General features: G+C 39.7%; 3 protein-coding genes across 6 annotated transcripts; all 3 read right to left on the reverse strand.

Moving 5' to 3' along the window:
• Nucleotides 1-982: 982 nt before the first annotated feature.
• LOC112222974 lies at nt 983-4,460 on the reverse strand. Its single transcript, XM_042304600.1, has 7 exons — nt 4,321-4,460; nt 2,991-3,189; nt 2,757-2,870; nt 2,451-2,507; nt 2,041-2,265; nt 1,616-1,738; nt 983-1,464 (listed from the first exon to the last, which is right to left on the reverse strand). The coding sequence occupies exons 2-7, from the start codon at nt 3,162-3,164 to the stop codon at nt 1,399-1,401; spliced, it is 759 nt and encodes a 252-aa protein (XP_042160534.1). The 5' UTR covers nt 3,165-3,189; nt 4,321-4,460; the 3' UTR covers nt 983-1,398.
• Nucleotides 4,461-4,583: 123 nt separating this feature from the next.
• LOC112242428 (1-phosphatidylinositol phosphodiesterase) lies at nt 4,584-22,726 on the reverse strand. 4 transcript variants are annotated; one of them, XM_042304599.1, is made up of 5 exons: nt 22,510-22,726; nt 22,209-22,251; nt 21,844-21,937; nt 21,386-21,467; nt 4,584-5,628 (listed from the first exon to the last, which is right to left on the reverse strand). In XM_042304599.1, exons 3-5 carry the CDS (start codon nt 21,849-21,851, stop codon nt 4,867-4,869), a joined length of 852 nt encoding a protein of 283 aa, XP_042160533.1. In that variant the 5' UTR covers nt 21,852-21,937; nt 22,209-22,251; nt 22,510-22,726; the 3' UTR covers nt 4,584-4,866. The 4 variants fall into 4 exon arrangements, with proteins under 4 accessions (XP_042160533.1, XP_042160531.1, XP_042160530.1 ...); XM_042304597.1 differs by lacking the exons at nt 21,386-21,467; nt 21,844-21,937; nt 22,209-22,251; nt 22,510-22,726 and adding exons at nt 6,580-6,667; nt 6,785-6,851; nt 6,981-7,391 and having other exon boundaries at nt 4,584-5,710; XM_042304596.1 differs by lacking the exons at nt 21,386-21,467; nt 21,844-21,937; nt 22,209-22,251; nt 22,510-22,726 and adding exons at nt 6,580-6,667; nt 6,809-6,851; nt 6,981-7,389 and having other exon boundaries at nt 4,584-5,710.
• LOC112242094 lies at nt 17,631-21,218 on the reverse strand. Its single transcript, XM_024410064.2, has 7 exons — nt 21,060-21,218; nt 19,640-19,838; nt 19,407-19,520; nt 19,101-19,157; nt 18,691-18,915; nt 18,266-18,388; nt 17,631-18,114 (listed from the first exon to the last, which is right to left on the reverse strand). The coding sequence occupies exons 2-7, from the start codon at nt 19,811-19,813 to the stop codon at nt 18,049-18,051; spliced, it is 759 nt and encodes a 252-aa protein (XP_024265832.2). The 5' UTR covers nt 19,814-19,838; nt 21,060-21,218; the 3' UTR covers nt 17,631-18,048.
• Nucleotides 22,727-22,857: the final 131 nt, after the last annotated feature.

Here is a 22,857-nt window from a genome sequence, read left to right on the forward strand (position 1 = left end):
TACAACTGGTTTGAAAATAATCTGAAACTGACAAGTTGAAACACAGCCTATAGATAATTAGTAGGCCGCGCGTGTTAACTGTTCTGTTGCGTAATAATCACAATTTTGGAACAGTGAGTGCATTCTGACATTACATGCATAACACAACTCAAGCTGGAGCGACTGTTTCACACTCACTGTGTGAAAAGGTTAAATTTCCAACTTTAATTACATTGTTGCCACCAGCCAGAATGTTAAATCATGGCAGCCTTGCGGCACTGTGTACAGCTTTGTGAAATGTTAAGCTTAACATGAGAAAATGACAAACAAATAGGCCTACCAATAAACATGTATCCATTTGCTAAAGCAAAGCTGTATGCTACATGCCCTGGCACCACAGAAACCCTATCATGAATCCGATAGGCAACCGCATAGATATGTCTCAATTTCAGCTCCATGGACCGTGGTTGGTAGTCTCATTTTTGTGAGTAGCTCTCTGGCTGATGCATTTGATGTTTATTGTAGGGAGTGGGGGGCCCACTCCAACCTTGCAGGGGTCCAGAGAAACGGCATAACGCCAGGGTATAGGACAGATACTTCAAAACCTTATTCCTTATGATTTATTTCTGGACTGTTTGTTTTGCCATGTACAAATGTGTTAATGTTTCTATGGGTTATAGCAGTAAAGGCCAAATTCAATGTTTCATCAAATATATATATATTTTTATATACCTACAGGGACCCTAACATTCAAATAAATTCATGGCTAAATGATCAATTTTATGACCATATTAAAACAATTCCATATATTAACTTAGTAGATATTGCGACCTATGGGCTTAGACCTTAAGACACTGTTTTCTTTATTTTGGCAGTTACCTGTATATGCCTCCAAGAAACACCATTGGTTGCTCATAGGTTATGTTCGTATGGGAATGACTGCCACCTGATGTCAATGTTTAGTAAAACTGTTTTAAAACTTTATTTTTTTTAAGGTGGGGGCGACAACAGAATAAAAGATAGTAAGAAATTATCAAAATGCAGAAAAAAATTCATATACAACAGTCAATTCAGTAATTAGCTTGATATAGTCCCCTTTATAACTGTCCTTTCAGTTTTGGAAAAATGACAAATACAAAGCGCATGAAGACATACAGTCAGTGTCAGTTGTCATTTACACAAAGCAAAGTCACAGCAGGCGTTACAGTAAATTAAGTAAGTGAACTATATGTACTACATACTGTATGTATAACAACAAATGTGTGGGTGTGGAGGTGGTTGTATGATGATCCATTTATGTAGAATACATTTGATTCTATTTTTTTATGTATTCCATGTGGAAGCAGCACCACTCTTTAATCGTCCATGACAAATTTCCCCACATGGTCAATAAAGTATATCAGATCAGATCAGTGCTCTTTAAGCTGCAGGGTTAGTGGTGACCTCCTCCAGCAGAGGCTTATACTGCTCCAGGTCCCGGATGTTCTGCAACATATCAGAGCAAAGTTACACATTACTTGGCAGGACACAACAAACATTACCTTGGTTGTGTGTCTGTGTGCACCTACATATCCGTATTCTACTTCCATTTGTATGGCCGTTGTATTCGCTCTGTTCAAGGGTTCTCTGTTCATACCTCTTTTCTCTCCTTTCCATTCTTGTACAAAGCCTTGAGACCCAACACCGCAGAGCTTATGGTGACACAAAGCTGAAGAACTGCAAGGACGATGAGCACAATGTCCAAGGCATTCATCAACATCTAATGGTAGAACAAACACACGGAGGAGGACTTGAACATATTGACAGTTGACTGGATTGTTTAGCAAGATAGTGGTGTTGGTGAACACTGGAAAATACAGAAACAGACTGGCATACCAGCTATTAGAATGTGCTTTAAACATGGTACCCACTATCTCTGTTTATGGACACACATGTTCATTGCTAAATTAAGCAGTTTGATCCATCTAATCAAATGTTCATATATTTTACTTAGAACAGACTAGGGACACCTTCCTCACATGATGAATATCATTTAAAAAAACTTCATTGTAAAGCACTCACCTGTGCAATCTGCTTGGCACCTTTGCATTTCGCCAAGAGTCTATCCCTCTCCGGATCACTGGGGGGTTTTGTCACCTGGCCGCCATAGTAGTCATCTCGCCAATTGTAGTGGTCATCATTGCAAATCCACCAGAAATGGTAGTTTGCCAGGTCTACAGCATACAGCACAATTCCAGTAATGGCCAGAGCAGCACCTGACAGGTTCATCAACACATTGATGCCCACCTAAAACACAATCAGGGAATATAAAACCAGTTTGACTCAACTGAGTCAGTACTAGATGTCTCAGATATTCAGTTGATCATTATAATTCAGCTGGATCAGATTGAATGATTGTTCAATGGAGGAAGGGAATGAGGCTAAGGAATGACAGGAAAGAGTTACGGTATGTGCATCACTGAACAACTCACCAAGCAGGGACTGGGGAACTTCTCAGCCAAGATACACATGATGCCAACTGCTATAAACTAAGGAGAAGGCACACATATCAAAATCAAATACGAACAACCTAAACAATCGACACATTATTTGTCCTAATAAATAAAACATTTTGACTTCAATCCTGCATTTTTTTTAAAGACTACTTAAGTGTGGGTAAGCAGTTACTTATATGTTTCCTGGTTTTGTTTACTGTGGTTATAACTCCAAGTGAAATCATGTGTTTGCATACTAAACATGATGACATGGTAAACGATAACAAAATAAAGTAAGCTTACCACACCACCAAGCCAATAAGGAACCCCATTCCATCGCAGTGAGCTAGAATAATCAGTGCTAACAAGGATTGTTCCCAAGCCAATGTTGAGAACTCCCACCATGATCTGTATAGTCTGTGAAGTAAGAAAATAATAATTTTTTAGAAAACTCTCACTTCAGTTGACAAATGCAACCCAGTGATGAAAGACATGTATGCTGTGGTGTGTGTGTGTGTGTTATTTTAGTTCACCCACCCCCAGAGCTGACTGGGAACTTGCTTGGAGCCTCCTCAGTCCCTGGGACACAGAGCATGCTGGGCTGTAGCACAAGGTCCCAAGTATTTGACACAGCAGGGGCCAACTGCTTCCTTCCTTAGAGTTCACTGTAAATACAGTCACCCCTCCACCTTTGGTCACAGTCACTGACATGCTGGTCACTCTTGGTTACACAGCTCTAAAACAAAAGGCAGAACAATCATCTTAATGTTAAAATAAGTGTATGCCTTATACTGTAAGTCATGATGTTAAAAGGTGCACATTCATTCCAATAACATCTGACGAAGTCTGTGTTGTATCTGTAGATGCAATACATTCTCAAACAAAATGGATAGTTGGTCCTTATTGTACCGCACTGAATTTGCCCTAAATAAAGGCTCTCTTACTGTCACTGCTACAGTGTGTATTGGGTAGTGACAAACAGGTTCCATCCCATATGGACAACATTAAAGTGAATCTACCCATTATTTGGTGCTTTGCTTGCCTTCATTGCAGTAATCTCTTGCCTCATTGAAATATGATAGGGCATGTCATAAAGTGTGGTGATGAGTGGGTGTAGAGCCTCTGCTACACATGAGCAGGAAGTGCACAACATAAAACAGCAATTGTATTACCATGTTGCTCAATTAACTAATGAATTCAATCAATTCAGTACAGCACAAATTTCTGCAGTACTTTACAGTAAAGCATTTAGGCTACTGATTGTTTACTTAGATATGCGGGAAACTCACGTCATCCACTTACAATGTATAGCACCCACCTGGGCGATGCCATCAATGGCAGCCATTTTGAATTAGAAAGCACTCCACCCATTTTGTACCAAGTAGGCTACAGGTATTTACAAATGGTGTTTATTTTTAGTTAGCAGTAGAAAGTACCCATACCATATAATGTCCCAGTAAACCAGATTAAACAGTAGTGTAAAATACAGTACTACCAAGGAGTTATACATCTGTCTGTCAGTGGTGGAGTTCGTTTTGAATGTCCCGGAGATTTCACTTAAGGACCAATGGAATGGTCTAAAATGAGCAAACTCTGCCCCCCAGGCCCACCCGGCCATGCAAAACAAACTCAACCGTTGGGTGTTCCCCAATAAAATCCGTCCCCTGACTCACGTGAGAATGTAAACCATGACAAATGTTTGCGTACATTATAACTGCTGAACTTTGCAGTGTGAATTGTTTAATGTAATCTATTTATTTACATCATTTCTTTTTGAGAGCATGAAACAACTACACACATGTTTAAGATTTAAATTCACTCAAAACGTATTATTCTACAACACAAATTTTAGAGAAAGTGAGCTCACCCGTTCCTGCAATTGAGATGGACACCTCTACAGGTCCTGTGCAATCACAGTGCTTGTTGCGCAGTTTGGTTTCCTTACAGGGAAGTAGCTGGTAGGGAAGGCTCAGCCAGTCTCAGCTAGTTCCCAACAGGCCCTCCTCCTCACTTTAAAGAGATCCGGGAAGTTAATCCATTATATGTTTATGATTCAGTGAAGGAATGGTTCCTGTCATTTCCTGCCATACTGAAGAACCTCCCCACCACACACAAAGTAAGGACTCAACAGTTCTTTGCCATTTTAATGATTTTCTTTGTTTTTAATACAGCAAGCAGGGGCAAAGTACAAAGACGTGTAGTGCCAAGTCTTCATTATTGTTGTTTAAGAGCGCATGCCAATAGTACATTCCAATCATTAAATTCTTTACTTTGTCAGTCTTCTATCTCGCTCCTTTTCAATATGAGCACAATCAAGTATAGTATGTGTCATGTGTTGTTGCTGCACTTAATCTAATGGCGTCAACTAACATTTCAGAAAGCAATATAATCATGTCTTCCATGGGTGAACACTTCACCAATCATTGATCTTAATGACTGTTTGAATGAGGTCGATACCAGGAAAGTCCATGGCAATCACCCCGAAACATACACTGCTGTGGTCCCTGGAGAACTGTCTAAGATACTGATCGAGCCATGGGTTAATCTCTTCAGCCACCTTCTTGGGAGTTAGAAACATGCCCAACAATGTGCCAATGCCAGTGCCACTGGAGTAGCTCAGAACGATATAATCCCCACCACAATCACCTGAAGCTTGTGTCAAGTGTTTCACTATTTTGTTCTCCTTGTCTGCAATATGAGTAACTTCATAGTCACCTTTGCTGTCTGTCTCCAAGAGAGGAATGCCGAGCTTAAAGCTGGATTTCTGTACAAATATCATCTTTCCTCTTGCCTCAGCCATAGTTGGCATGTCAGACTTCACCCATACATCTGTATCATCAATAATCATTTTTCCAACCAGCTCCTCAACATTCTCTTTATCAAACAAATCAGGCTTTACTCTAACGAGAACCGCCTCACTTCTGAATTCAGACAAAAATGCTCTGATCGTGTCAAGGACCTCATAGAACGACTTGTGTTGGTAGACAACCCAGTGCATGACATAGAGTTTGTTTTCAAAGGCGAATATCCTGAGGTCCAGATAGCGTATGCCGGCCCTCAGCTGATCCCCCAAATCCCAGGCCTGACACTCTGCCGCTGGGCCTCCATAGAGAGCCATGGTGTCATGGGTACCAGGTATGGTGATGTCAGAGATTAATTTGTCGTCATCAATAGCCTCCATCCAGCCAATCTTGTAGGATTCTGGGAGTAGGAGTCCTTTGTCATTGAAGAAGAGGTCCTTTCCTTGGCAAAAACCTCTAAAAGTAAATCATACAACAAAGGATTGACTCATTTGTCATCAAAATATTGGTGTTTGAGGGTTATGAATGGTGTATAAGCTCACAGTAAAAAAAAAAAACTAACCCTAACCTTGCACTTTCCTGAGCCGTGTACTCACTTTACCAACATCACCTTGTTCTGCAATTAATGTCGTAGCATTTATCAAAGGTCATCAGCTAGATAATAGGGACTGAAATGTTGGAGGCTTTACTCAGGTACCATGCTGTTTCATTCACAGATGGGAGAATATAATCAGCCAATGGAGCATGGGGTTGAGGGTGGTAAAATATTGAAAAGCCAAATAAAGAAACTATGATAAAAAAATATTAATACATTTTTTTAAACAATCAGTCCAGACTATGCTTACTTTTTCATTAAATATCTGTGTATCCCTGGGAATTACGTCATTGCACCAAAGCCATATGTCACGTACACTCGGGGTCGTCGGGCTGCTCATTATTACACACACCTGTCATCAGACTCACCTGGACTCAATCACCTGCCTGATTACCTTATATAAAATCACTCCATTTAGTTCAATCCCTAGGCGTTAACGGTTCATGTCGGTATGCCACTCCTGTTTATTTCCATGTTCATTTATTCAATACACTCCCTGAACTTGCTTCCCAACTCCCAGTGTATACGTTACACCATATGTATGGTATACCACAAAAATATGAATTGACTCACAGCATTCTGCTCACTTTTCATAAACTTTATTTGTTCCATTAAGTTCAAACTAAAAGAAGAAATGGTAGGTCCAATTTAGAGTGGACAATGTAAACCCCTACAATACACATTATGGAATTAATGGGGACTTATTTTAAATACCTGTAGCCAAACTTACACAAAAAGCAGTAACATGTAGAGGTGGCAAAGCAGAGCATTCTCAGCGGTCCTCATGGTCACGTTAAAGGAGGAAAACATGCAACAACCTGCCAAAAAAACAAGAATAATATCATGCAAATCCAAAAATCATACTCCTGATTTCCTATATAGCCTACCTTTTCTAGGTGGCTTTCCTATACCAAGACTGAAATAAAATGTTTCACCTGGCTAAAGACTGGGATACTCACATACAGCTCTGGCCTAAGGAGTTTCACACAGGTGTTCTGACCTCTGCAGATTGGCAACAAAATTATAGCATACTGACAAAGGATAGGTGTGGCCTCGTAGTGTTTACATACTGTTTTTCCTTTGAGAAAGATAAGCAAACTTTAAAATAAACATCAAATAGTACATTCTCACCTTTGATCTGCGTCACCAATGTGAGACGAGCCTCGTTAAGAACGTCGATAGCTAGGTTTCCAGCGAATTGGCAACCGATTTTCACATGAATATTCTCAAATACACAAAGAAAGATATGCACATTTTCCCACCAGTGGTGTTTCCACCAAACAAGCTTGTTGTGGATAAAAGTCCATACGTGAGGATGTAGTGCACATAAAAATGTACTTTTTCGCTTAAAGCTACAATAATATAACTTGTTACTGTCATTCCCATTGAAAGCAAGTCTACGATGTTTTACATGTTAGTCATTTCGCAAAGACTTGTGGGGAGTGCATTCTTTTTCCTACTAAGAAGCGGTAGAACAGTTTTATGTGGGCTACGGCTCCCGGTTTTAAGGTTCATTTTCACGTCTTTTACTTTCGGTTTTGTAGGCTACTCCAGCTTCAAACAGCTGAAAATTCTATATTTTTGGTTTTTGGGAAAATATATATTTCACAGCAGTTTAGATCACGTGTCTAACTCATTCCACGGAGAGCCGGGCTTTCGCTCCACCCTTGTACTTGAATAACTAATTAAGGTTATTAATTAGAATGAAACTCCCTTAACCTGGTTGTCTAGGTCTTAATTGAAAGGAAAAAACAAATACCCGCAGACACTCTGCCTTCCATGGAATGAGTTTGACACCCCTGGTTTAGATAGTATGCCTACAACGATTATCTACACCAGGGGATCCCAACCCCCCTACGCGCGCGCAACATCCAAATGTACTTTCATTATGATAATTATTATATCAAATCAATATTTGCGCATAAAGGGGTTTCCAGCGCATTTTCTCGCGTAATTAATTTTACCGACACAAAAAGATCCCACCATGTCCAATGAACAAATGATCTGTTGGCGTTTATAAAACATTTTTTTTAAATAAATAAGATATGACTTTAGGTCAAATGCATTTAGGGTCGTACAGTGCTTTGATTTAGTTATTAGGCCTAATAGGCTGTTATTCACATTCTAAACCTAATTCTCATGTCATTAAAGAATTTCATGAATGCATGTGGGATTTTATGCTCATTACCACACAAAAAAAAATCTAATAATTTAAAGGGACAATTTGCAGTTAAAACAATAACAAAGTAGATACCCCAACTCTGTAATGGTATGGTAAAAAAGCTGAGGGATGGGCCAGGAGAAATATAACCACTCTCACATTCATAAACATGATGGTGCAAGGACTGACCATCCATGATATTAACATTTTCTTTTCAACCAAGTTTTTAGAATGCAGTGCTTGTTTACATTTACATTGTTTACAAACATTGGAGTAAAACAATCTTATGTTTTGGGTTTTGATAGGGTGTCATAGTTGAACTAAGATCATGAGGCATAAATTATATTATTCAAGAATCAATTGATATAATTCATTCTTAAGTCAAAAAATGTATGTAGCAACTGCGAATTGCCCCTTTAAATATGATATTTTATATATGAAGTATTTGCCCACTTTTCTCTCAGCATTACAATTTTAGATTTGGCAGTATAGGACCAATGATTTATATCTGGGTTTATATACATAAGTGAGTAGCACACATATATTTTGGTCAAATGCAATGACACCCCCACACCACTAGACTTCAACGTTGCAAAAACCTCAGGTAATACTGCTTTCATCTCAGCTTGAGAATATTGTTCGCTGGTTTTGTGATGTAGCAAAGATTGTTTGTTATATTGACAAGATAGTAAAGTGACCGCTACAACAATGGAAAAACATGTCCTCGAAGATGGAAGGCGGGCGATGCGAGAGCAGGTGGAACCACTCTAGCCAATGAGAGGGCCGACACACGTGTGAACAACAAGCCATAGATTTAGATTGAGGACTCATCTTTGTGTATGTGATATTATAGTGTCTGTGACAGCCATTGGCAGTGCCTTTGAGGCTATCTCCATTTTAATGTAGTAAATTATCTTCTTCTTCATCGGCTGATTGCTCCCGGCTCATAGGAATACCCACCTAGTTGACCGCTTTAATGGTAGAAGCCCTCAATGGCAATGTCCATGCTTGAATGAGTCCTCTATCTATCTCTATGACAACAGGCCCACTCCGATATCAAGTCATTTTTTTCAAAGTTGCAGAAATGCCACGTCAGTATACCATTGCGAAACTTCTATTTGATCAAATAATCCTCACATAGCAAATAAAATACACACATTTTTGTTGACAAAATTCGACACTCAATGGCCATACAAACAAATCTTATTTTTGTGGACGGATTTTGGGCTGAGTATAACCTCTGTTATATAAATATTCATACACATAACTCATATATTATACAGCGCTAAGCTAAACCGCCTGACTCAAGTCATCTTACGTACCCTTGCTAAAGCAGGAACTAGCTCACACAGCCAGCAATAAAACTACCCCCCTAAAACCATCCCCTCAGCTTGGTTGTCTCCTGACCCCAGGAAACAGACATTCCATCGCATGAACACATACACCCAGCCATAAAAACTGCCCCTCTACCTCATGAACCCCTGACACAAACATCTCCTAGTATAAACACATCTCCCCCCTCTACTGGTCGGGGGCTCAGAGAACTAGACTCTGTTCTGTACCAATGGGGCTCATGCTCTGGATTAGAGCAGGTCCGCCTCCAACTTTTTGGGACCAATCAGAAGACAAAAAACGACAAGACTCTACCTACTTTATTCTATGTATAAAAATGAATGTAACCTTTGTATAAGGCCTCTTTTTCACCTGACTCCTTGCCGAGTTGTATGAACTAGATCCGTGCACGTAAAACTGCAGGTCAAGATATCTTTGACTCATTAAAACTGCCTTTTGTTACAACTGAAATCCACTCTGTCCAGCGTCCGTGATTTGGTCTCAACTCTCCAATATATAAACACCAATCATAACACCTCCCACTTCGCCTCTTCCTCTCTAGATGTAGCGAATTTGAAGAGGAGTAAAGATGGCGGAGAACAGCGGCACAGATCCCACTGTGGATTCCAACATTGTTGAAAATGCTGCCTCAGATGGGACCATGATCTTGGTCATAGTAAAAACTCTGAAAGATAAATAGGAGATAGAGATCTCGGAGTATTCTTCTGTCGCACAGGTTTTCTAATTTACTTACACAGTTATGCAAGTCATGCTGTGGCTAACAAACGTAAATCGAAGTTAGCTAACCAACTGGTTAACTATTGCAAAGAATTATCCAATTTCCTGACTAGTAATCTTTCTTTTCACCTTGTCCATTTCCTTGAAAATCGGTTCCTACTAGCAGTTTGACTCGTGTTTTGCACAATCAGCACTGTGTAAAGACATATATATATACATGTATGTGTATATATATGTATGTGTGTATATATATATATGTATGTGTATATATATATGTATGTGTATATATATATATATGTATATATATATGTATGTATATATATATATATATGTATGTGTATATATATATGTATGTGTATATATATGTATGTGTATATATGTATGTATGTGTATATATGTATGTGTGTATATATATATGTATGTGTATATACAGTGCCTTGCGAAAGTATTCGGCCCCCTTGAACTTTGCGACCTTTTGGCACATTTCAGGCTTCAAACATAAAGATATAAAACTGTATTTTCTTGTGAAGAATCAACAACAAGTGGGACACAATCATGAAGTGGAACGACATTTATTGGATATTTCAAACTTTTTTAACAAATCAAAAACTGAAAAATTGGGCGTGCAAAATTATTCAGCCCCTTTACTTTCAGTGCAGCAAACTCTCTCCAGAAGTTCAGTGAGGATCTCTGAATGATCCAATGTTACACATACATATATATATATATACACACATACATATATACACATACATACATATATACACATACATATATATATACACATACATATATATACACATACATATATATATACATATATACATACAAAAGGTCGCAAAGTTCAAGGGGGCCGAATACTTTTGCATATGTATGTATATATATATGTATGTGTGTATATATATATATATATATGTGTGTATATATATATATATATATATATATATGTGTGTGTGTATATATAGCAAGCATGAGCTAGCTAACGTTAGCTTGTGAGTATTTTGGCTACCATGGTTAGATGTGACTGAAATAGGGTCTTCCTGAGTGGCGCAGTGGTCTAAGGTGTCACTAGAAGTCCAGGCTCTGTCGCAGGCGGCCCCGCCTGGGAGATCCATTGGACGGTGCACAATTGTCGCAGCGTCGTCCGGGTTAGGGGTCAGTTTGGACGACAGGGATTTTGTTGTCCCATCGCGCACTAGCGACTCATGTGGCGGGCCAAGCGCTGTGCACACTGACAAGGTCGCCAGGTGTATGGTGTTTCCTCCAACACATTGGTGCGGCTGGTTACCGGGTTAAGCGGGCAGTGTGTCAAGAAGCAGTGCAGCTTGGCTGGGTTGGGTTTCGGAGGACGCAAGGCTCTCGACCTTTGCCTCTCCCGAGTCCGTACGGGAGTTGCAGCAATGGGACAAGACTGTAACTACCAATTGGATACCATGAGATTGGGGAGAAAAAGTGGTAAAAACAACAACAAAATAGAAGTGACTGAAATAGGGGTCTGAAGTGGTGCCTGAGACAGCGTTTTCCACTACCATCAACAAAACACCAAATGATCTAATTTGTTGTGGAAGAATGGTGTCGCATCCCTCCAATAGAGTTCCAGACACACTAGAATCTATGCCAAGGCGCATTGAAGCTGTTCTAGCTGCTCGTGAAGGCCCAACACCCTATTACAGTCGATTGACGCACCAGTGCATCACACGGTGACATCATTTTGAATATTGAACAGCTCCCCGTGTGATTATGCTAGAGACTTACAGCTTTATTGTAGTGGCTGCAGCGCAATCCCCTCTTTCTGCCAATATAAAGTTTGCGCTTCTTCCAAATCATGGGGCTTGTGAAAGTGGTATGTTTCTACACATGAATCCGGACAAGAAAATCGTCACAAAATTGGGTGTAAAACCCGAACCTATCATTGAAAGATGAGACTCTCATGACAGTGTCGGTTGTTTTGCTCTTTGACATCAACAAGCTTTACGTCTGAACTCTCTGTCCCGGACGTGCTCATTTAGAAGAGGTCTTCTCACAAAACCGAGACTCTCATGAACACAAAGGTGTCGGCTGTTCTGCTCTATGAGCCACACAAGCTTCAGTGGAGTCATTTGAAGGTAACCCTGTAAAAATGGCAAAAAGTGCATAGGGGGTCAAATGTGCCACGAATAACACGCCCAAACATGAGTAGATTATTTTATTTAAGTGTTTTGTTATATTTCTCAGATATAGGACCACTGGCGTACCGGACACCCCTCCACAGTTACAGAGAGGGTTAAAAAACGCTTTATTGCCGTAGCAACATCAGGGAAACTAGGCAGAAGGTAGTGGTTCTTCAAATATAGCAGTTCTGCAACATCTTTAATTGAGTCTCTTATTCTCTTTAATTGTGGTGCCAACACGTTACAGAAAGAGATTAACTGTAGAGGATGCTCTGGGACAGGTCATCTGGATACTGGACAGCCAATAAATTGGCAGATGCATTGTTAGGCTATTAGTTAGATGTGTAATTTTTGTATAAATAGCAGCTAAATAATGTATATAGATATAGGCTATATAGGCTACACTGCTAAATGAAACAATCCATAGTAAACTAGTGTTTTGAGGGTGGACTGACTGTGTGTTATTTGGCATTAATAGACAGACTGGTTTTACACCCAACAACTTTCTATCCAAGCTGGGAGAGAGCACGTGGACTGCTCATGTCATGCAGGTTCAGGTAGGATATACAGGACAGTTGTATGTCTTTTTAAATAAATTGGTTGCTGATTAGTATTCTGTTGTATCGAAAATAAATGTTAAAATCTGCAATGTTTAACCTTTTCACACTTACCAACAAACGGGTGTGATCATTCTATAGTGGTCCCTGTTACGTATGATCAAACCGGTGTGATTAGAACGCTTATTTAGAAAGTTCATTTTCGATTGACGCAATAATCAGCATTTGAGCTGGCAACACTTTTTTTCACAGAAACATTTTGCAAGTTATGTCCAAAATGTGACCAGTTTATTTTTGGATGCAATGTTCAGACATTCACCGAAGTAGCTGGAATTTTACACAATCATTCAAACCAGAAAATGTAGGCCACATTTGTCCTAGCACTAACTAAGGAAAGATTGACGTAACAAAAGCGGTCATATGTTTATACGTCTCAGCTGACAGAAACTACAATATGAATTAGCTAAAAGCAATTACTATTTAGAATTAATCACATCACGGGTGAGCTCACCATTGATCTAAATAATTGAGTAAAACACTTTCTAGAAACCGAAAGTAATCCGACGTTGGGTAGTTTGTGCCCACCTGAATGTTTGTTTTTTCTCATCAACCAAAGATAATAAGAGGAGACAAGATGAGTTTGGTCTGTTTACAGTATGCATGTTGAAGGGGGTGTGTCGTCTACCATCATTCACTTCCGGAAGTGTACCCGAAAGATGAGTGGACCATTCCTTCACCTCAAAACATCTTTGGTCACACAGAATGCATTGTATAATGTCAACAAACATGGTAGCTGGCAAATAGCTTAGCTCATTATAATCAGTACAACCTTCAAAAAAGTATTTTACACACATCATAGGTGTCCATTACAATATATGCAATAATCGGAATGCATTATTTGTCACCAGTACTTGTGAATAAAACTGTAAATACATCATGCTACATACATACAAAAACTCAGCAAAAAAAGAAATGTCCTCTCACTGTCAACTGTGTTTATTTTCAGCAAACTTAACATGTGTAAATATTTGTATGAACATAACAAGATTCAACAACTGAGACATAAACTGAACAAGTTCCACAGACGTGACTAACATAAATGGAATAATGTGTCCCTGAACAAAGGGGGGTCAAAATCAAAAGTAACAGTCAGTATCTGGTGTGGCCACCAGCTGCATTAAGTACTGCAGTGCATCTCCTCCTCATGGACTGAACCAGATTTGCCAGTTCTTTGCAGTTCTTGCCTGCAATGACAACAAGCTCAGTCCAATGATGCTGTGACACATCGCCCCAGACCATGGTGGATCCTCCACCTCCAAATCGATCCCGCTCCAGAGTACAGGCCTCGGTGTAACACTCATTCCTTCGACGATGAACGTGAATCCGAACATCACCCCTGAAGAGACAAAACCGCATCACGTCAGTGAAGAGTATGTTTTGCCAGTCCTGCCTGGATCAATGACGGTGGGTTTGTGCCCATAGGCGACGTTGTTTCCAGTGATGTCTGGTGAGGACCTGCCTTACAACTGGCATACAAGCCCTCAGTCCACCCTCTCGCAGCCTATTGTGGACAGTCTGAGCACTAATGGAGGGATTGTGCGTTCCTGGTGTAACTCGGGCAGTTGTTGCCATCCTGTACCTGTCCCGCAGGTGTGATGTTCGGATGTACCGATCCTGTGCAGGTGTTGTTACACGTGGTCTGCCACTGCGAGGACGATCAGCTGTCCTTCCTGTCTCCCTGTAGCGCTGTCTTAGGCATCTCACAGTACGGACATTGCAATTTATTGCCCGAGCCACATCCTTGCAGCATGCATAAGGCACGTTCACGCAGATGAGCAGGGATCCTGGGCATCTTTTTTTTTTGTGTTATTCAGAGTCAGTAGAAATGCGTCTTTAGTGTCCTAAGTTTTCATAACTGTGACCTTAATTGCCTACCGTCTGTAAGCTGTTAGTGTCTTAACGACCGTTCCACAAGTGCATGTTCATTAACTGTTTATGGTTCATTGAACAAGCATTGGAAACAGTCTTTAAACCCTTAACAATGAAGATCTGTGAAGTTATTTGGATTCTTACGAATTATCTTTGAAAGACAGGGTCCTGAAAAAGGGACGTTTCTTTTTTTGCTGAGTTTACATACACACATACACACATACATACACACAGTTGAAGTCGGAAATGTATGTACACCTTAGCCAAATACATTTAGCCTCAGTTTTTCACAATTCCTGACATTTAATCCTAGTAAAAATTCCCTGACTTAGGTCAGTTAGGATCACCACTTCATTTTATGTCAGAAAATAGTGAGAGAGTGATTTGATATCATGATTTCATGATTTATTTGTGATGGCCACTCCAATACCTTGACTTTGTTGTCCTTAAGCCATTTTGCCACAACTTTGGAAGTATGCTTGGGGTCATTGTCCATTTGGAAGACCCATTTGCGACCAAGCTTTAACTTCCTGACTGACGTCTTGAGATGTTGCTTCAATATATCCACATAATTTTCCTACCTCATGATGCCATCTATTTTGTGAAGTACACCAGTCCCTCCTGCAGCAAAGCACCCCCACAACATGGTGCTGCCACCCCTGTGCTTCACGGTTGTGATGGTGTTCTTTCACTTGCAAGCCTCCCCCTTTTTCCTCCAAACATAGCGATGGTCATTATGGCCAAACAGTTCTATTTCTGTTTCATCAGACCAGAGGACATTTGTCAAGAAAGTAAGATCTTTATCCCCGTGTGTAGTTGTAAACCATAGTCTGGCTTTTTTTATGGCGGTTTTGGAGCAGTGACTTCTTCCTTGCTGAGCAGCCTTTCAGGTTCTGTCTATATAGGATTATTTTTACTGTGGATATAGATCATTTTGTACCTGTTTCCTCCAGCATCTTCACAACTTCCTTTGATGTTGTTCTGGGATTGATTTGCACTTTTACGCACCAAAGTACGTTCATCTCTAGAAGACAGAATGTGCCTCCTTCCTGAGCGGTGTGACAACTGCGTGGTCCCAAGGTGTTTATACTTGTGTACTATTGTTTGGATAGATGAACGTTGTACCTTCAGACGTTTGGAAATTGCTCCAATGGATGAACCAGACTTGTGGAGGTCTACAAATTTGGGGATTTCTTTAGATTTCTCCCATGATGTCAAGCAAAGAGGCAATGAGTTTGAAGGTAGACCTTGAAATACATCCACAGGTATGCGTGCAATTGACTCAAATGACGTCAAATAGCCTATCAGAAGCTTCTAAAGCCATGACATAATTTTCTAGAATTTTCCAAGCTGTTTAAAGGCACAGTCAGCTTAGTGTATGTAAACTTCTGGCCCACTGGAATTGTGATACAGTGAATTATAAGGGTAATAATATGTCTGTAAACAATTGTTGGAAAAATTGCTTGTGTCATGCACAAAGTAGATGTCCTAACCGACTTGCCAATGCTGTAGTTTGTTAGCAAGAAATTTGTGGAGTGGTTGAAAAACAAGTTTTAATGACTCCAACATAAGTGTATATAAAATTCCGACTTCAAATGTACATGCAGTATGAGCCTTCAGTAGAAACGACAACACGATATACAGAAAATAAGGAACTTACTTTGATAGGAACTCACATATGTCCAAAGTTATTATTTGTAAGGAAAACAACAAGTTAGGCAAGGAGAGCGCCAGCAAGAAAATGTTCCAATTCTTGCAAGACTGAGCAAATATATGCATACATGATTTGCACAAACATGAGTGAAGTGTGGTGGGCTCTCCTTGAAGAGAAAAGTTTATCTGGCTCAGTAAAGCCTCAAACATAAATTGTACACAACACTGAATGTGAATTAATGAGGAGGCTTAACACACCTCTATTCAAAATGTTGTTAGAAAATACAACTGGTTTGAAAATAATCTGAAACTGACAAGTTGAAACACAGCCTATAGATAATTAGTAGGCCGCGCGTGTTAACTGTTCTGTTGCGTAATAATCACAATTTTGGAACAGTGAGTGCATTCTGACATTACATGCATAACACAACTCAAGCTGGAGCGACTGTTTCACACTCACTGTGTGAAAAGGTTAAATTTCCAACTTTAATTACATTGTTGCCACCAGCCAGAATGTTAAATCATGGCAGCCTTGCGGCACTGTGTACAGCTTTGTGAAATGTTAAGCTTAACATGAGAAAATGACAAACAAATAGGCCTACCAATAAACATGTATCCATTTGCTAAAGCAAAGCTGTATGCTACATGCCCTGGCACCACAGAAACCCTATCATGAATCCGATAGGCAACCGCATAGATATGTCTCAATTTCAGCTCCATGGACCGTGGTTGGTAGTCTCATTTTTGTGAGTAGCTCTCTGGCTGATGCATTTGATGTTTATTGTAGGGAGTGGGGGCCCACTCCAACCTTGCAGGGGTCCAGAGAAACGGCATAACGCCAGGGTATAGGACAGATACTTCAAAACCTTATTCCTTATGATTTATTTCTGGACTGTTTGTTTTGCCATGTACAAATGTGTTAATGTTTCTATGGGTTATAGCAGTAAAGGCCAAATTCAATGTTTCATCAAATATATATATTTTTTATATACCTACAGGGACCCTAACATTCAAATAAATTCATGGCTAAATGATCAATTTTATGACCATATTAAAACAATTCCATATATTAACTTAGTAGATATTGCGACCTATGGGCTTAGACCTTAAGACACTGTTTTCTTTATTTTGGCAGTTACCTGTATATGCCTCCAAGAAACACCATTGGTTGCTCATAGGTTATGTTCGTATGGGAATGACTGCCACCTGATGTCAATGTTTAGTAAAACTGTTTTAAAACTTTATTTTTTTTAAGGTGGGGGCGACAACAGAATAAAAGATAGTAAGAAATTATCAAAATGCAGAAAAAAATTCATATACAACAGTCAATTCAGTAATTAGCTTGATATAGTCCCCTTTATAACTGTCCTTTCAGTTTTGGAAAAATGACAAATACAAAGCGCATGAAGACATACAGTCAGTGTCAGTTGTCATTTACACAAAGCAAAGTCACAGCAGGCGTTACAGTAAATTAAGTAAGTGAACTATATGTACTACATACTGTATGTATAACAACAAATGTGTGGGTGTGGAGGTGGTTGTATGATGATCCATTTATGTAGAATACATTTGATTCTATTTTTTTATGTATTCCATGTGGAAGCAGCACCACTCTTTAATCGTCCATGACAAATTTCCCCACATGGTCAATAAAGTATATCAGATCAGATCAGTGCTCTTTAAGCTGCAGGGTTAGTGGTGACCTCCTCCAGCAGAGGCTTATACTGCTCCAGGTCCCGGATGTTCTGCAACATATCAGAGCAAAGTTACACATTACTTGGCAGGACACAACAAACATTACCTTGGTTGTGTGTCTGTGTGCACCTACATATCCGTATTCTACTTCCATTTGTATGGCCGTTGTATTCGCTCTGTTCAAGGGTTCTCTGTTCATACCTCTTTTCTCTCCTTTCCATTCTTGTACAAAGCCTTGAGACCCAACACCGCAGAGCTTATGGTGACACAAAGCTGAAGAACTGCAAGGACGATGAGCACAATGTCCAAGGCATTCATCAACATCTAATGGTAGAACAAACACATGGAGGAGGACTTGAACATATTGACAGTTGACTGGATTGTTTAGCAAGATAGTGGTGTTGGTGAACACTGGAAAATACAGAAACAGACTGGCATACCAGCTATTAGAATGTGCTTTAAACATGGTACCCACTATCTCTGTTTATGGACACACATGTTCATTGCTAAATTAAGCAGTTTGATCCATCTAATCAAATGTTCATATATTTTACTTAGAACAGACTAGGGACACCTTCCTCACATGATGAATATCATTTAAAAAAACTTCATTGTAAAGCACTCACCTGTGCAATCTGCTTGGCACCTTTGCATTTCGCCAAGAGTCTATCCCTCTCCGGATCACTGGGGGGTTTTGTCACCTGGCCGCCATAGTAGTCATCTCGCCAATTGTAGTGGTCATCATTGCAAATCCACCAGAAATGGTAGTTTGCCAGGTCTACAGCATACAGCACAATTCCAGTAATGGCCAGAGCAGCACCTGACAGGTTCATCAACACATTGATGCCCACCTAAAACACAATCAGGGAATATAAAACCAGTTTGACTCAACTGAGTCAGTACTAGATGTCTCAGATATTCAGTTGATCATTATAATTCAGCTGGATCAGATTGAATGATTGTTCAATGGAGGAAGGGAATGAGGCTAAGGAATGACAGGAAAGAGTTACGGTATGTGCATCACTGAACAACTCACCAAGCAGGGACTGGGGAACTTCTCAGCCAAGATACACATGATGCCAACTGCTATAAACTAAGGAGAAGGCACACATATCAAAATCAAATACGAACAACCTAAACAATCGACACATTATTTGTCCTAATAAATAAAACATTTTGACTTCAATCCTGCATTTTTTTTAAAGACTACTTAAGTGTGGGTAAGCAGTTACTTATATGTTTCCTGGTTTTGTTTACTGTGGTTATAACTCCAAGTGAAATCATGTGTTTGCATACTAAACATGATGACATGGTAAACGATAACAAAATAAAGTAAGCTTACCACACCACCAAGCCAATAAGGAACCCCATTCCATCGCAGTGAGCTAGAATAATCAGTGCTAACAAGGATTGTTCCCAAGCCAATGTTGAGAACTCCCACCATGATCTGTATAGTCTGTGAAATAAGAAAATAATAATTTTTAGAAAACTCTCACTTCGGTTGACAAATGCAACCCATTGATGATAGACATGTATGTTTTGGTGTGTGTGTGTGTGTTATTTTAGTTCACCCACCCCCAGAGCTGACTGGGAACTTGATTGGAGCCTCCGCAATCCCTGGGACACAGAGCATGCTGGGCTGTAGCACAAGGTCCCAAGTATTTGACACAGCAGGGGCCAACTGCTTCCTTCTTTAGAGTTCACTGTAAATATAGTCACCCCTCCACCTTTGGTCACAGTCACTGACATGCTGGCCACTCTTGGTTACACAGTTCTAAAACAAAAGGCAGAACAATCATCTTAATGTTAAAATAAGTGTGCATGCCTTATACTGTAAGTCATGATGTTAAAAGGTGCACATTCATTCCAATAACATCTGATGAAGTCTGTGTTGTATCTGGAGAATACAACTTTTTTTTAAAGGACCAACTATCCATTTCGTTTGAGGATGTATTGCATTGTACAGCACTCTGAATATGCCCTAAATAAGGGCTATCTTACTGTCACTGCTACAGTGTGTATTGGGTCATAGTGACAAACAGGTTCCATCCCATGTGGACAACATTAAAGTGAATCTACCCATTATTTTGTTGCTCTGCTTTACTAAATTGCAGTTATCTCTTGCCTTATTGAAAGATGATAGGAGATAGGGCATGTCATGAAGTGTGGTGATGAGTGGGTTTAGAGCTTCTGTGACACATGAAGGAAGTGCACAACATGAAACCCCCTCTTTTGGGAAACTCACATCATCCACTTACAATGTATAGCACCCACCTAGGTGATTTTATTTCATTTCACCTTTATTTAACTAGGTAGGCTAGTTGAGAACCAGTTCTCATTTGCAAATGCGACCTGGCCAATATAAAGCACAGCCGATTGACACAACACAGTTACACATTGAATAAACAAACATACAGTCAATAATAAAGTATTTTTTTAAAACATCAATGACAACCATTTTGAATTAGAAAGCACTCCACCCATTTTGTACCAAGTAGGCTACAGATATTTACAAATGGTGTTTATTTTTAGTTAGCAGTAGAAAGTACCCATACCATATAATGTCCCAGTAAACCAGATTAAACAGTAGTGTAAAATACAGTACTACCAAGGAGTTATACATCTGTCTGTCAGTGGTGGAGTTCGTTTTGAATGTCCCGGTGCCCCGGGTGTGTAGAGATTTCACTTAAGGACCAATGGAATGGTCTAAAATGAGCAAACTCTGCCCCCCAGGCCCACCCGGCCATGCAAAACAAACTCAACCATTGGGTGTTCCCCAATCAAATCCATCCCCTGACTCACGAGAGAATGTAAACCATGACAAATGTTTGCATTGATTATAACTGCTTTACGTTGCAGTGTGAATTGTTTAATATCATCTATTTTTATACTATTTTGTAATTACATCATTTATTTTTGAGAGCATGAAACTACACAGATTTAAATTCACTCAAAACGTATTATTCAACATATATTTTAGAGAAAGTGAGCTCACCCGTTCCTGCAATTGAGATGGACACCTCTACAGGTCCTGTGCAATCACAGTGGCAGACTAGTCTGCTTGTTGCGCAGTTTGGTTTTCTTACAGGGAAGTAGCTTGTAGGGAGGGCTCAGCCAGTCTCAGCTAGTTCCCAGCAGGCCCTCCTCCTCACTTTAAAGAGATCCGGAGAGGTTAACCCTTCCCTCACTGAATCATAAACATATAATGGATTCCTGTCATACTGAAGAACCTCCCCACCACACACACACAAAGCGAGGACTTAACAGTTGTTCTTTGCCAGGTATGGTGATATCAGAGATTAATTTGTCGTCAACAATAGCCTCCATCCAGCCAATCTTGTAGGATTCTGGGAGTAGGAGTCCTTTGTCATTGAAGAAAAGGTCCTTTCCTTGGCAAAAACCGCTAAAAGTAAATCATACAACAAAGGATTGACTCGTTTGTTATCGAAATATTGGTGTTAGAGGGTTATGAATGGTGTATAAACTCAGTCTAAAAAGATGTCACCTTGCATTTTCCTGAGCAGTGTACTCACTTTACCAAAGTCACCTTGTTCTGCAATTAATGTCGTACCATTTATCAAAGGTGATTAGCTAGATAGAGACTGAAATGTTGAAGAGAGGCTTTACTCAGGTACCATGCTGTTTCATACACAGATGGGAGAATATAATCAGCCAATGGAGCATGGGATTGAGGGTGGTAGTGGTGGTAAAATATTGAAAAGCCAAATAAACACGCCATGATAAAAAAATATATTAATATCAGTCCAGACTATGCTTACTTTTTCATAAATATCTGTGTATCCCTGTGAATTACGTCATTGCACCAAAGCCATATGTCAGTACACTCCCTCTCTGGCGCTTGGGGTCGTCAGGCTGTTGAGTATAACGCACGCCTGTCATCAGACTCAATCACCTGCCTGATTATCATATATATATATATATATATATATAAAAAAACAGACATTTCTCAGTGGTCACGTTAAAGGAGGAAAACATGCAACAACCTGCCAAAAAACATGAACAATATAATGCAAATCCAAAAATCATACTCCTGATTTCCTATATAGCCTACCTTTTCTAGGTGGCTTTCCTATACCAAGACTGAAATAAAATGTTTCACCTGGCTAAAGACTGGGATACTCACATACAGCTCTGGCCTAAGGAGTTTCACACAGGTGTTCTGACCTCTGCAGATTGACAACAAAATTATAGCATACTGATAAAGGATAGGTGTTGCCTCGTAGTGTTTACATACTTTTTTGAGAAATATAAGCAAACTTTAAAAAAAAAAAATTCAAATGTTACATTCTCAGCTTTGATCTGCGGTCACCAATGTGAGACGAGCCTCGTTAAGAACGTCGATAGCTAGGTTTCCAGCAAATTGGCAACAGATTTCCATATGAATATTCTCAAATACACAAAGAAAGATATACACATTTTCCCACCAGTTGTGTTTCCACCAAACAGGCTTGTTGTGGATAAAAGTCCATGCGTGAGGATGTAGTGCACACAAAATGTACTTTTTCGCTTAAAGCTACAATAATATAACTTGTTACTGTCATTCCCATTGAAAGCAAGTCTACGATGTTTTACATGTTAGTCATTTCGCAAAGACTTGTGGGGAGTGCATTCTTTTTCCTACTAAGAAGCGGTAGAACAGTTTTATGTGGGCTATGGCTCCCGGTTTTAAGGTTCATTTTTACGTCTTTTACTTTCGGTTTTGTAGGCTACTCCAGCTTCAAACAGCTGAAAATTCTATATTTTTGGTTATGGAAAAAATATATATTTCACAG

This window comes from Oncorhynchus tshawytscha, linkage group LG23, assembly GCF_018296145.1.
Source record: "Oncorhynchus tshawytscha isolate Ot180627B linkage group LG23, Otsh_v2.0, whole genome shotgun sequence".
NCBI classification, from domain to species: domain Eukaryota; kingdom Metazoa; phylum Chordata; class Actinopteri; order Salmoniformes; family Salmonidae; genus Oncorhynchus; species Oncorhynchus tshawytscha.